The sequence below is a fragment of the Zeus faber genome (assembly GCF_960531495.2).
Source record: "Zeus faber genome assembly, chromosome: 12".
Taxonomy (NCBI): domain Eukaryota; kingdom Metazoa; phylum Chordata; class Actinopteri; order Zeiformes; family Zeidae; genus Zeus; species Zeus faber.
This window is the reverse complement of record NC_137196.1, coordinates 18,475,156-18,488,315: the sequence shown is the minus strand read 5'-3', so window position 1 is coordinate 18,488,315 and position 13,160 is coordinate 18,475,156. Positions and strand designations below refer to the sequence as shown.

General features: G+C 42.6%; 1 protein-coding gene across 1 annotated transcript; it reads right to left on the bottom strand.

Moving 5' to 3' along the window:
• Positions 1–2,414: 2,414 nt before the first annotated feature.
• Positions 2,415–12,799, bottom strand: e2f5 (E2F transcription factor 5; the record flags this gene model as incomplete). Its single annotated transcript, XM_080010405.1, has 7 exons — positions 2,415–2,491; positions 3,553–3,684; positions 4,806–5,142; positions 6,507–6,615; positions 7,330–7,491; positions 8,416–8,525; positions 12,680–12,799. The coding sequence occupies 7 exons, from the start codon at positions 12,797–12,799 to the stop codon at positions 2,415–2,417; spliced, it is 1,047 nt and encodes a 348-aa protein (XP_079866531.1).
• Positions 12,800–13,160: the final 361 nt, after the last annotated feature.

Genomic DNA, 13,160 nt, shown 5'->3' with positions numbered 1-13,160 from the left:
TAATTTTCAGTGTACCCCTATTTTATAAGCCCTGTTCTATATCATCCTGTTCCAAAAAAGGGATGTTTTTTGGTGGGAGGAGCCACCCTCCTGAGGCCCTGAGTTCTCTGAGCCAATGGGGTTTGAGCATGGCTTCCGGATTTCGTTGTATTTAGTCCGTAAGCTTTCACTGATTTCGCCAGATTTCATCAGTCCACCAAAATCTGTTTCTGGACAAATTTGAGATTTAAAAGTTTGTTCTGACTTTGATTGCCATGCGTTTGGGAGACATGAACAGGGCCCGGGACTCTTGGACGCAGGGATTTTTGTGTCATGTAAACATTGAAAAATAAAATAAAATAAATAAAATCTACAATAAATATACACACTTTTAATTGGTCTTGTTTGGAGAAACGCACAGTGGATCACATGCCTCAGTGTATGTACCGCATACTTTTTTTTTAAGAAAGAAAGAAAGAAAGAAACAAATCAACAAAATAATTTTTAAAATACTTACATTTCCATCGTCTGCAGTTTATTCACGGACAGTTGCTACTAATTCCTCGTTCTTTTTCAATATTTGTTTGTTGAGTTATTCAAATGGGGGCGGTTCTAATTCGACTGAAGCCCAACGTGACATTTGGGGTTGGCTGCGAATCCCAACAGCTTGTTTTACTACGTTTTCAGAGAGACAGTTCACAAAAAACTGACTGTGTTGCTTGACTTCACAGTCTGTGTGTTTGTTTGCCCATCGGAGACCCTAATGTATGTGCACAAGCACTGAAAAAGTGAGTTTTGCATAAAAGGTCCTCTTTAGCATTCCTCAAAGCAACACTACCTTTTCTAAATAACAGCTAATTTTGATGGTATACTGACTTGTAATATGGAGAATGTTTCATTCCCAGGTCCCAACTGCACTCCAGCCGGCGGGCGCCAGCCCTCACCTTCATTGCGCCACAGGGTTTGTTTCACCCTCTGACTCGAGTGTGTGGGCCGATCGGCCAGGGTGAGCACATGTGGTACCTACACGGGTTGCGCAGTGTTCCCTGCGCCCTCTTTCCCGAGTGCTCGCTGAAGCGGTGAGGTCCGTGCAAGTTGCGCTGTAACCCAGGTGAACATTATATCTGCGTTTGTAACACAGCCTGTTATTGAAACGTGACCAATTAGGTTCAAATTTGTCAAGCAAAATAAATATTTTTTTGACACTGGGCCGAGTTTCATGACAAGGGTGTAAAGAAACTGTAGGGGCGTCAAATCCCAATTTAAAAAAGTGACATAACACTCGAGTCTAAATAATTCATTAAGAAGTCAAAATGAAAACAGTTTATTGGAAAAAACAAAACTTTGGTCCAAAAATATGAACATAAAAACAAAGTCAATGTTAACTATTGGAGAAACATTTCTTTACAAATAAATCAGCAATCTATAAGTTTACAAAAGTGATAACTAAGGCACTTACAGGCTCATTAAGTGAAATCATTTTTAATTAGGCAGTCAACAGGCTTCAATGAACTTCAACCAAAACTAGTTTCCTCTGAAATCAACACAACCAAGTTTCCACTTTATCAAAAACCATAAGTACAAAACAGTTAACAGAAGAAGCCAAAAACTTCAAAGCCTCCGTTGGCAGCATCATGAGTATTTTGAACAGAAAAGCAGTATAATCACACGTGGCATTTCCATATGAGGAACACAAAAACAACCACAACATTCATTTATAACTGCAACCGAAGAGCTCTTTTTTAAATAGATCTGAGGGATGACTTTTGACACAATATGATTTATGCAAAGGATGTTATTACCAATACTCTGACAAACATAATAACAACAACCCTGTATCACCTGCTGTCAAATAAATATAATTTGTTTCAATACTGAACAGTCATAAGTTACCATTTCATTCAAATTGAATCTACAAAGTATCAAACTACAGAAAGTACTTACGTTCTCTTCCTGGGCCGTCCACTAAAGACCAAAGCAACGGAAGAACACGCAAAAAGTGCACCTTGAGCCGTCGGGATTCACCCTGGTTAACATTCACCAAAGCACCAAATTTCAACCACAGGTCAAATTGCTCCATTATCTCCTGCACCACTCATATGTATGCAAGTCCTCAATAAATAAAACAAACAAAACTACCAAACGAAAAAAAAAAAAAAAAAAGTAGGTAATTATTTGTCCTCGTAGATGAACCAGATTAGACCCTTTGATCCTCTTTTTATACCTTCCAGAGCAAAAGAGGCAGTTTCAGTTCACAGGAGCTTTTCTGGAGCTCGGAAGCAAAATCTCACGCATGGAAAATACTTGGAATATGGCAAACAATTTGGGGGAAAAAGGCAGTGCAATAACGCCAAAACAGGGAAGAAATAAGAGGAATGAACGCAACCTCTCGACAGAGACATGGAGCAGCTGGTGGAGGCGTTGTTCGGAAGTTGTCAGTAGTTGAGGATCTGCACATCGAACAGGTCGGACACGCCCTCGCTGTCGTCCAAGTTGAAGCTGTAGTCCACGCCTGCGTTGGGACAAGAGTGTGCAAGCTGGAATACCGCAGAATAGAGCGCACGGGGGCGCCCTAAAAATCCTTCCAACTGCGCAACAATAGATTGTAGGCCGGGTTTATTTTGTATTTAGAAAGAGCGGAGACATTTTGTGGCGCTTACCATCAGTAGACATCAGCTCATCAATTAGGTCAGCAACTCCTTGGGACATAAAGCAATCAATAAATAAAAACTGATGTTGCATCCGTTCCCCAGCAGAGCATGCATTGACGGCTCTGCACGGCGAACAGGGATTCCTCTAGATTTTCCGAGCCAAGTACTTAGAAAGTAGTTATTCCTTATATTTGGAACCTTCCATAACATTCAACAGAATAATAATTTTAAAAAAGAAATCAAGATTGATGCAATGCACTAATTTTTCTTTCTTCTGGACCAAGTTCTACTATTACGGTGTACTCAATCCTGAATACAAATGTTGAAATTTTCAGTTACTGTAAGAGATCACCAATTGCGAAGACCCTGCGTCTCAACTTCTTTGTAGAAAAAACCTCAGATTTAGGAGAATAAGTACATGTACATGAGCATCGCACCGGAGCTGAAACGGGAATCTGTGCAGTCCTTGAATTATACGTTAACTTTTAGTTAAGTTAAACGCTCAAAGTGCTACAGAGATAAAAAGGTATTAAAATAAAAAAAAACATACAGCCCTCTGAATAGTACGCTTTCAAGCCTTTTTCCTCTAACACACTTGCGTGCTGATTTAATTTGCTAGAGAGCGAGAGCATCCGTCATGAGGTTAAACTGGTTTAGGAGCCGTGCTGAGAGAAGACTGTTTGTTTTGGATTTATATCCACCCTTATAATGGTCATTACGGCTTGAGTAAAAGCAATTTTCTTAATTTTAAACACTTTATCTGATCTTATTGTTTACTTATAGGGCTAAGATATGAGATAATGGTTGCTGCTGCAAACAATTCCACACACACACACACACACACACACACACACACACACACACACACACACACACACACACACACACACACACACACACACACACACACACACACACACACCTTCTCGCTCCTCCTTCATGTGGTCTGCAGTGGAGCTGAGCTTCAGCAGGCTGCTCATGTCCAGCATGGAGTGTAGCTCCTGGCCGGCCAGTGCAGCCTGCGGAGCACTGAGCGGCTGGATGTGGTGGCACTCTGCAGGCGGGACAACACGCCCGAGGTCAGTGTCAAATTCTAGTTCAAATTCAAGCATAGCACGGAACTATTCCACCTGAATTTTAAATCGGCAATCCCTAAGATCGCCCGTGTTAGGTGGATTACACAACACCTTCCAGAACATCGTCAACACATCATCCTTATCGAGAGTTCACTGACGACAACTAGCTACGCTGGTGCTCTCTATTTTTGAATTCTTGCGGGGAAAGGGGGCCACCAACAATGGGAACAGGATATAGAGCAGGAAAACAAAAACATAAAATCTTATAAAGTGGCAATTAAATAAAGGATTTTTACATATGGCATATATAAACAAAATTTCCACTTCTAAGTATGAAATAATTTGAATTCAACATAATTTTCAATGTATCATTGTATGTACGTAATTTATTTTCATCTGTAGTACATTTTCCTCGGCCACATTTTTGGTTGGAATATTTGGTGGAGGATCCTTCGATTTATCTAATTCTACTAAATGAATGCGTTCGCCTCTAATGATATTTCCATACTACAAAGTATATCAGGTGTTGTGCCAACATCAATGCACACATTTTGCTACAATTTGTATTCACAGCGCAAGATGTATAATATGAAGATTTATGCACTGACAACGAATAAATCTTCTGTTTATGTTTTTCCTCCAACTAATCAAGCAGATGGATCCACTCGCTCAGAGGGTGGCTGAAAAGGATTGGCAATATCCTGTTTTGCAAACAGATGTAGTGTTAAATGGGAGGACTACAAGGTACACTGTATCTGACATTTTATCACCAAAAAGAAAGGGCTCCTTCTTATTCATCTTGATACAAATCTCCCATTGAGGCCGATGCACCTCCAACTGCAAGGACAGTTAGTTCCAAACCCCAAAACATTAGCGAAACCACTGAAAGGGGAACATGTTGTTTAAATAACGTCCTCTAATCTTGTGTTCCGACGAGTAAGTCTCGTCAACATCGATGAGGGTGAGACTATCAACTCCAGATGCTGCAAGACGTTCTAATGGATCCGTGAGACATAAATGTCAGTAAAGTTTTCCTCTTAGAGCAAATTTAGGGCTTGTCTTGTTTGTTTATCCGTGCTTTGTAAGACCCCAAACTCACCCATCTGCAGATCTGGAGGGGAGGACAGAGCCAGCACGTTGTCGTGCTGCGACAGCGCCATCTGCTGGTGGTCGGCACAAAGGGAGTCCTGGCTGCTGCTGTAAGAGGACGCCAAGTCGGAGGTGGAGATGGAGAAGGCGGTGGAGGAGGAGAGGGGGAGCCTCTGCAGGCTGGCGGGGGTGCTGGGCGGGGTCGGCATGGCGGAGACGTCGTCGGCCGGCGGCACGGAGAACACCACGGGCCTGGAGGAGGCAGACTCCTTGTTGATGAGGACCACATGGATGGGCGCCGTCTGGCTGCGCAGGGTCACCTGGTACTTCTTCTGGCAGGCCGCGCCCTCCAGAGGAAGGGAGCAGTGTGAAATACTGGCTCGAGGTATTACGAAGCATTGGAAAGCACAAACTGCTTCTTTAAAAAAACGCTGACTTATAAAACGCTCAATTATTTTGCGTCCATACTCTATTCATGAGCCAATAAGATGTCTGTCATCTGGCACTAGTCAATTAGTTAGCCCCAGAGAAAGATCAACATATGGAGAGGCTGATTTTGGTCACTAAACTCATACCTGCTGGAATAATTATTCCCTGTAAAACACTGTGCAGACATACAAACATACATACATACAGTATATGGGCTGATGAGGTATTTTTGTGTCTATACATTTGCCACACACTGAATCTTGAATAATCTGGCTGAGCACTCTGGCCGCAACATGACCGCCAACATTCAAAAACAGTATGTTTTCATCTACATTTGACTCCTATTTAGGTGTATATGTACATCCATATGTATACATGCTTTTCATCTCTGCGCACTACATTTTATTTCTCTCTGAATTAAATATGATATTTAAATAAAGTTGATTTTGCTAAAATCCTATAACAGTTAAAATACAGATTAGATATAATGTGATGAGACGGCATGGAGACGGCGTGGCTCGGCAGGGGTAAATGAATCAGAGAAGCTTAAGAGAATACAGGGACGATGCAGCAGCTTTTTTCGCTCTGTGCCAACTGCCTGCCAGCCTGAAACCAATAGAGGTGTGGAAATTTCTCGATTTTAGGATGCATCGAAGATTCTGCATCGATGCAGTGACATAATCGGGAGATTGGAAGTATAACTAGGCCTACATGAAAAAATACAAAAACGGACCCTGCCATTATTATCTAATGAACAGATTTTCTTGTGATTAAAATAACAGCCTACACAAAATTAAATTCCATCCGGTTCGGGAAGCTCCGGTGAAGAGAGAGATCAGGTGCTGGACCGGCCAATCAGAAGCCACACATTTTTTTGTGATCATTTAAGTGAAGGAAACTAGTGCTTCTGAAGCATTACAACTTGGCAAGTCATAAAGTAGTTGTCATGGTGGAGCACTATGCTCCAGTACTGAACTCCAGGGTGTTTTTACACATTTAATAGGGGTGCGTGCAAGACAAACATTTTTGAATAATGCAACTATGTCAAAAACTGCAATTTTATCTAAGTCAAAGGTGGATCCTTTTATAAAAAATGTTTTGGTGAATAAGGTATTTTTAAATAATATCAAATAACATTTTTTCTTTGTTTTCCAGCTTTCTTAGGTACATTTTCCTGACTGAAAGAAAAATGACTCGCCAAAAAGATACACGGGTCATGCAGGAGTGGGTGCAGGATTTGTGTCCACCCACGGGTTAAGTGCGATTGGGAACATTGACCAACCATTTCCGGGAGCGGCACCTCCAGCTGCGTACCCGAGGGAGCCATCACAGCCAGGAGCGTGTCGCCTCTGAAAGCGCTGCATATGTCATCATGCGTAACAAATGTATAAGTTTAGGGGTTGTTAAGGAAACTGAGAAAAAAATAAAATGGCCCTGAAATTCGGCGAAGGAGAAGACAGAACAGAAAATAACCTGTGTGTTATATAACCGGAAAGTTATACCAGATTAGCCGAAGCGCCGGTTTCATGTGGAACTAATTACATATTCCATTCATAATGGGTTACGGGAAAAGAATGTGCTCCTTCCACTTAGAAATGTAAGAGTATACAGTACATATATTTTTTACAGGCTCTCAGATTGGACTAGAATTACCAACTCTAAAGGAGAGCTTGAATGGAGCTACAAAAAAAACAAAACAAAAAAACAAACAAACACATTACGTTTCAATGTACTGACAGGAAATCAAACCTAGATCTTTTGACCACAGTGTATTATTTTTAAAGATGCCATGGATTCATAAGCCTATCAATTAATTTTCCTGTGCATAGAATCAGATTTCATGTATTCTGCATGTTTTCATATATTTGGCTATTTCTGTTCAGTATTCTTTGGCTATTTGTGTTATCTGGCTATTTTTATCTTTTAGTTTTCAGACTGTAAAGTTTTTCTCTTTTTTTTTTTTTTTAAACACAAGTTGACCGACTGTAGAGAAATGTGCCACGCCGCACCATGACAAATCCCTCGCATAAGAAAATACGCATGGTGTAATAACACATCTTGATGGTGATTCTGTAGATATGGACATGGAGACAAAGAAAGGATATGCGCTGGTGCTGGGGTCGTTGCAGAGGTGCTCGATGCTCTGCTCCAGCCAGGCCTTCTGCTGGTCCAGTTCCCTCTCCTGCACCTCCAACACCGACATCTGAGCTTTCAGCGTCTCCAACTGCTCCACCGCCTCCCGGGTCTGGCCGGCCATGTTCTTCCCCCTGGAGACACACAGAGGGGTGGCAAAGGCCAGAGGTGATGTGTTGAAATGGAATGGATGCATTTGAGTAGCAAAGAAGGGAGATTGCAATGTCCAAATTCTTGCATGTACCTTTTTTCATTTTTACTTTGTTGTTGTTGTTGTTGTCGTCCTAAGAGCTGCTTTTGCGAATAAGCAACCATACTTGAATGTAACATTTGGATGCTGGGAGTTGGACATTTATGTTCATTAGCTACTGAGGAGCCGCTTTTGTTCCTCTTACAACCAGTGGTGGAAAGTAACAAAGTACAAGTACTTCATTACTGTACTTTTTTCAAGTACATTTTAAAAGACAGCACAATTCTCAAGTACATGTACTTAGGTCTATTCAGTTTTGGAGATCTTGGACTTTCCATTATATATTATACACACACACACACGATAAGATAAACATTTATTAGTCCCACAACAGACGGACACACACACACACACACACACACACACACACACACACACACACACACACACACACACACACACACACACACACACACACACACACACACACACACACACACACACACACACACAAAGAGGAACCAATCCACTGAACATATCAGAATGCTTAGTCCATCAGACTTCCCTCCACTCCACGCCTCAACATTTTATTCGTATTCTTTGCTAAAAGTAGGGTACTGGATATGACTGGATAAGTACTTTTACTTTTAATACTTCTGAGTACAATTAAGAGAAGTACTTATAAGTAGTATAATTTTACTTAAATAGAACTGCCAAAGTGATACTTTCACTTTTATGGGAGCGATTGTGTACTGTATATGTGCTGTTACTTAAGTAAAAGTAAATCTTCCACCACTGATTACAATCAACATTTAAACAGCTCTGACACTGTAAAAATAGGAAAAAAAAACAACTCGTCAAACCAAACCTCCATTGGATGACATTCTTGTTTTTCTTCTCAATGAGCCCGACACCTTCCAGCACATTAGTGATATCATATATCCTCCTCTTCTGCCTTACGGCCAAACTGTCTGCAGCCTGTCAGCACAGAAAAGAAAAGAAGACACTTCATGAAAAACAAAACACGTTTCTAAATGACAACTTAATGAAGCCCAAATCCATGTTGGCAAAAAAAAGTTAATCCCCGGATGACATGTTAACAGTGATTAGCGGGAAATCCACATTCTTTTGCAGGATACTCGAGAAATACAATAGGATAAATAAATAGGATAGTGGAAAAAGGGGCAGAGCGAGGTCCGCCGAGCAGATGAAAGCCTTTGCCAAATTCGATTGCACTGACAACAAACCAATGAGGAGTTATACAATGACAGAGGAGGTGGGAAGGAGGGGATGGGGTGTAAACATAACTAGGGTTTGGCGGCAAGTAGGGAGGGAACCTTGCTGCAACAATGCACAGGGAGATAAAAAAAAAAAAAAAAAAATAGAACTGTAATATACTTTTGGCTTTTTTGTCTCATTTCTGTCAATGTTTCAACTGGTTGCCATGGCACTGATGGCAGCTCAATTTGTTGTTAAAAAATGTCTACACTAACGCTCATGTTAAGAACAAGTACCACACTGACATTTCTAAGTATTTGAGTACTTGTTCTTAAATGTACTTTCAGTACATAAAGTAAAAATTACTTGTCATAGCCAGTACCCTCATAGAGCTTATAAAAAAGGTATTAAGTGCTCACTGTTCCTTGTTTTTATGAAGATGGGAACACCATGAACATCCTGATTACAATTTACAAAACTATATAGAAAAATTGATTTATTTAAAAAACTTAAGTAATGTGACTGTTGGAAATGTAGAGTTGAAAAGTATGTACAGTGGCTTCTGAAAGTACCTGTATTCAGACCCCTTCACTCTTTGCACACTTTGAATTGATGTAATTTTAAGTGGAATTTGAATTTTAAATTTCCCTTTTTGCCCATCAATCTACACGCAATAACCCATAGTGACGAAGTGAAAACATGTTTTGCACAATTTTTGCAAATATATAAAAAATAAAAAATTGAAATCTCATTTACATAAGTATTTAGACCTTTAATTCAGGACTTTGTAGAAGCCCCTCTGGCCCCAATTACAGCTTGAGTCTTCTTGGGTAAATCTGTGGCAGACGAGGGGCCGTGGTTAAGCCGGGGTCTGCGGGTAACAGCGGGGACTTCGTCCCGCACCGGCACAGATGTTCCGACTTGGCCGATCAGCCCGCTACCGCTGATTGGTCTGAGTCGGCTAGGAGAGTTCTTTTGTGTTGTTTGTCTCGCAGTGATGATCGCGTGGTGCAGGGTCCGACAGGCTGCGGACCAGATTGAGTGACGGACGCTGATGCTGACAAGAACTCTTGATTTATAATTTATGTTCCCTTTTGGCCAGCAAGCACTTTTGTTGTTTCTGACAAATAAAAACAATGCCGGCTCTGCACCACCCTGCCAGGAAGTCGTGTCCATCTCTCCCCCTCCCTGAACCCGTGTCTGTGGACAGAGCTGTCCGCAAGTGGCGCCTGAACAGGGACTCTCTGGCACGGGGAGGGGACACAGAAGGGCCACACACACACACACACACACACACACACACACACACACACACACACACACACACACACACACACGTGTGGCACGTACGGTGTCACAAACACGCCGGAAAGGGGACATGTCATGGTTCCAGCATGACTGGGGGAAAAAATAGGAGGAGACAGCAACTTAAACGAACAATGACATAAAACTGTGAAACTTGAGGTAAAAAATAAAAAATAAAAAAAAATAACGGCTCATCACCCAGCCAGACTCTGTTCCCCTCGTTCCTACAAAAGAGCCGTTCAAAAGAATCGATCGTTTGTGAACGACCCACACCACAATAGAAGCAGCATGAAGTATCCATGCCTGCACCCGCAGTGCCCAATGTGCGGTGCAGGATCCAGTCCTTCGGCGGAGGGAAGCGGAGACACTCCTCTGGTTCGGAGACCGGGTTGGCGCGGTGCTGGAGTGGCTGAGCTCGGCGGGGAGCGTCGGGTTCTCCGCTGTGGTCCCCTTGGGCCGGTTCCCACACTCAAATCATTTTGGATTCCAAATCTGATGTGAAATGATGGAATGATACACGGGTGTTCCTGTCTATTAACGCACCAACGTCTGGAACGTCAACGCCCGTCGCATCGCACAGGTAAAGGGGCGAAAATTTGCATGTCAGCCTGGGTGTTGTGTTTATAACAGAGCCAATAAGGGAGCCAATAAAAACCTGTGTCTATTGCAGGGTCATTTGACCCGGGACTGAAACCCAGGTGTTACCTTCCCCACTAAGGACAAATGCCGGATGTTAGTGGGTGTTACCAGGTTTTTGCCGCAGTGGGAAAGGGGTATAAGTATCAGAATCTAGAATTACAAGAGATTTTACAGCAGCAATTATTCTTTTCTAACCTTCTGAACATGGTATGCAGACGGTACATTCTCATTGTGTAACTGCAATTTTTCCCTAATTGCTATGGCTCTCCCCTCTTATCTTCAAAACGTCTCAAAAATCTGACACAGTAATTCTGGATTCTGATACTTAGTCACATTGTTTGCCCTGCGCAAGTGTCAGATTTTTGAGACGTTTTGAAAATAAGGGGGAGGAGAGCCATAGCAATTACGGAAGAATTGCAGTGACACAATGAGGCCGTACCATAAAAACAATTGCTCCAGTTAAATCCCTTGTAGTTCTGGATTCCGATTGTTAGGTCAATTGTTTGTCATAAACAAGTGTGAGATTTGACACGTTTTGAAAAGAAGTTGGGAGGAACAGAGCAACTAAGGAGAAAATAAATACAACAATTGCACAACACAATGACACCAGCCTGCATACCATGTTCAGAGGTTAATAATAAAAGTCATTTATTATAAGTCATAATAAAAAAATCCTACAGTAAAGTCTTGACAAACATGCAGGTGCAATCAGTACTTATTGCCTTATTTAATTACAGTCCATCTTGTCATGTTGTTTTTCTGGCTGCTTCATATAGTAGCTTTTCGAAAAGAACATATACAACACAGAGCATTCATAACAGATCAGCCCTTTTGGAAAACTCAATGGAGCCACCTACAGGCAAAATGACGTCATTGCGGCCATTTAAGGTGGACTGAAAAACTCGAATAAGGAGCCGGCGAATGAGAGGAGCCAACTCCAGCCTCGTAATACAACGGTAGTGGAAACGTGCACACAAACGCCGCAGCGTCAAAGTACTTTGGTTACTTTCCAAGTGTCGCGTCCCCCAGCGGATAAGTCAGGAAAACCACTGGACCAGACAATGAATCGAAGAGACGCACCGCGGAAACGTCGGACAGGTGAAGGGAAGAAGAAATAACGTGTGTAAGAGGGTGAGCGGGTCAGCGAAGGGTTAACAAAACAACAACAAACAAACAAAAAAATTTTTTATAGTTTGCCAAGGTGCAAAACCGCATTTCATGAGTTGTATCGGCCCTTTACAGGGTATTTTAACTGGTAAAAAGGACCGGGTGGGCTATAATCTGTCAAATATAACCATCAAGAGTGAAATCAAGTCAGATTTGAGGCGGAAACAACTTTCCAGTCACAAGGTAGGAGCTGCCATCACTTTTTGGCAAGGGGGAAACTACATGCAGCTGGTTTTGGCCCTTTAAAAAGGGGCACCTCGACAGGTGGAGGGGGCTGGGTGGGCTGTGGTCTTTTAAAATATAAACCTCACGAATCAAACCGAATGAAAGTCGTTTTGAGGCCTAGATAACGTTTCGGTGACAGGGCAGACGCTGCAATCACTTTTTGGGCAATCGGTCTTTCGGCGGACGATCACCTTTCGGCACCGACAGAGGTCATAACCCGAGCCAACGTCGGCGGGAGCGGAGTGACCCGCTTCGTCTCGGATATAATAAAACACGTTTGGCGACGTACAATAAACCTAAAAAAAAACCAAAAACCCCAATAACGCTGTGTCAACAATTAAGTCACACACGCAGGAGACTGCGCATGTCGGCGTCAAATCAAATCCGTGCAAAATGTTGTCATATGTGGGAACGTTTAAAATAAACACATGAACGTGTAATTAATGGTCATTAAAATAAAGTGGAGACAGCTGGAGGGCCCCGGGGGGGGGGGGGGGGCTGCACCTGACCCCGTGTGTCAGTGACAGAAACACGCTCTTTGTTACACACACACACACACACACACACACACAACTGACCACTTTGAGGTCCAGCACGCCGTCCCGCGCCTCCTGCAGCAGCCGCACGAACCTGGTGGCGAGGACCCCCAAACTTTTCTCGTACCGGCTCGACCGCCCCGACGCCGTCGCGAGCTCCATGATTCGCGTGGAAATTCCTCTTTACTTTCTTTGTTTTGTTTTGTTTGTTTTCTTCTTGTTCTTCAATTGAAAACACAACTCCGACAGCTACCGCGGCGTTCTGCGAACACGGACAACTTGTTTCATTCTGCCCGCAGAGCGGGCGCGGCGACGCTCGTTTGTTTGGACGTTTTTTTTTTTTTCTTTTCTTTGAACGGATGTTACGTTAGGTTACTGTTGCTAGGGCAACCCGACCCCGGCGCCCTCCCCACCTCCTTCCCACCTGCCCTGCGGCCATTTCATCTCCGCTTGCACTCAAGAGACTTAATCTGTTGTAATCGGTTCTTTACCCTTTTCATTGAGCCAGTACCGCGTGTCAACT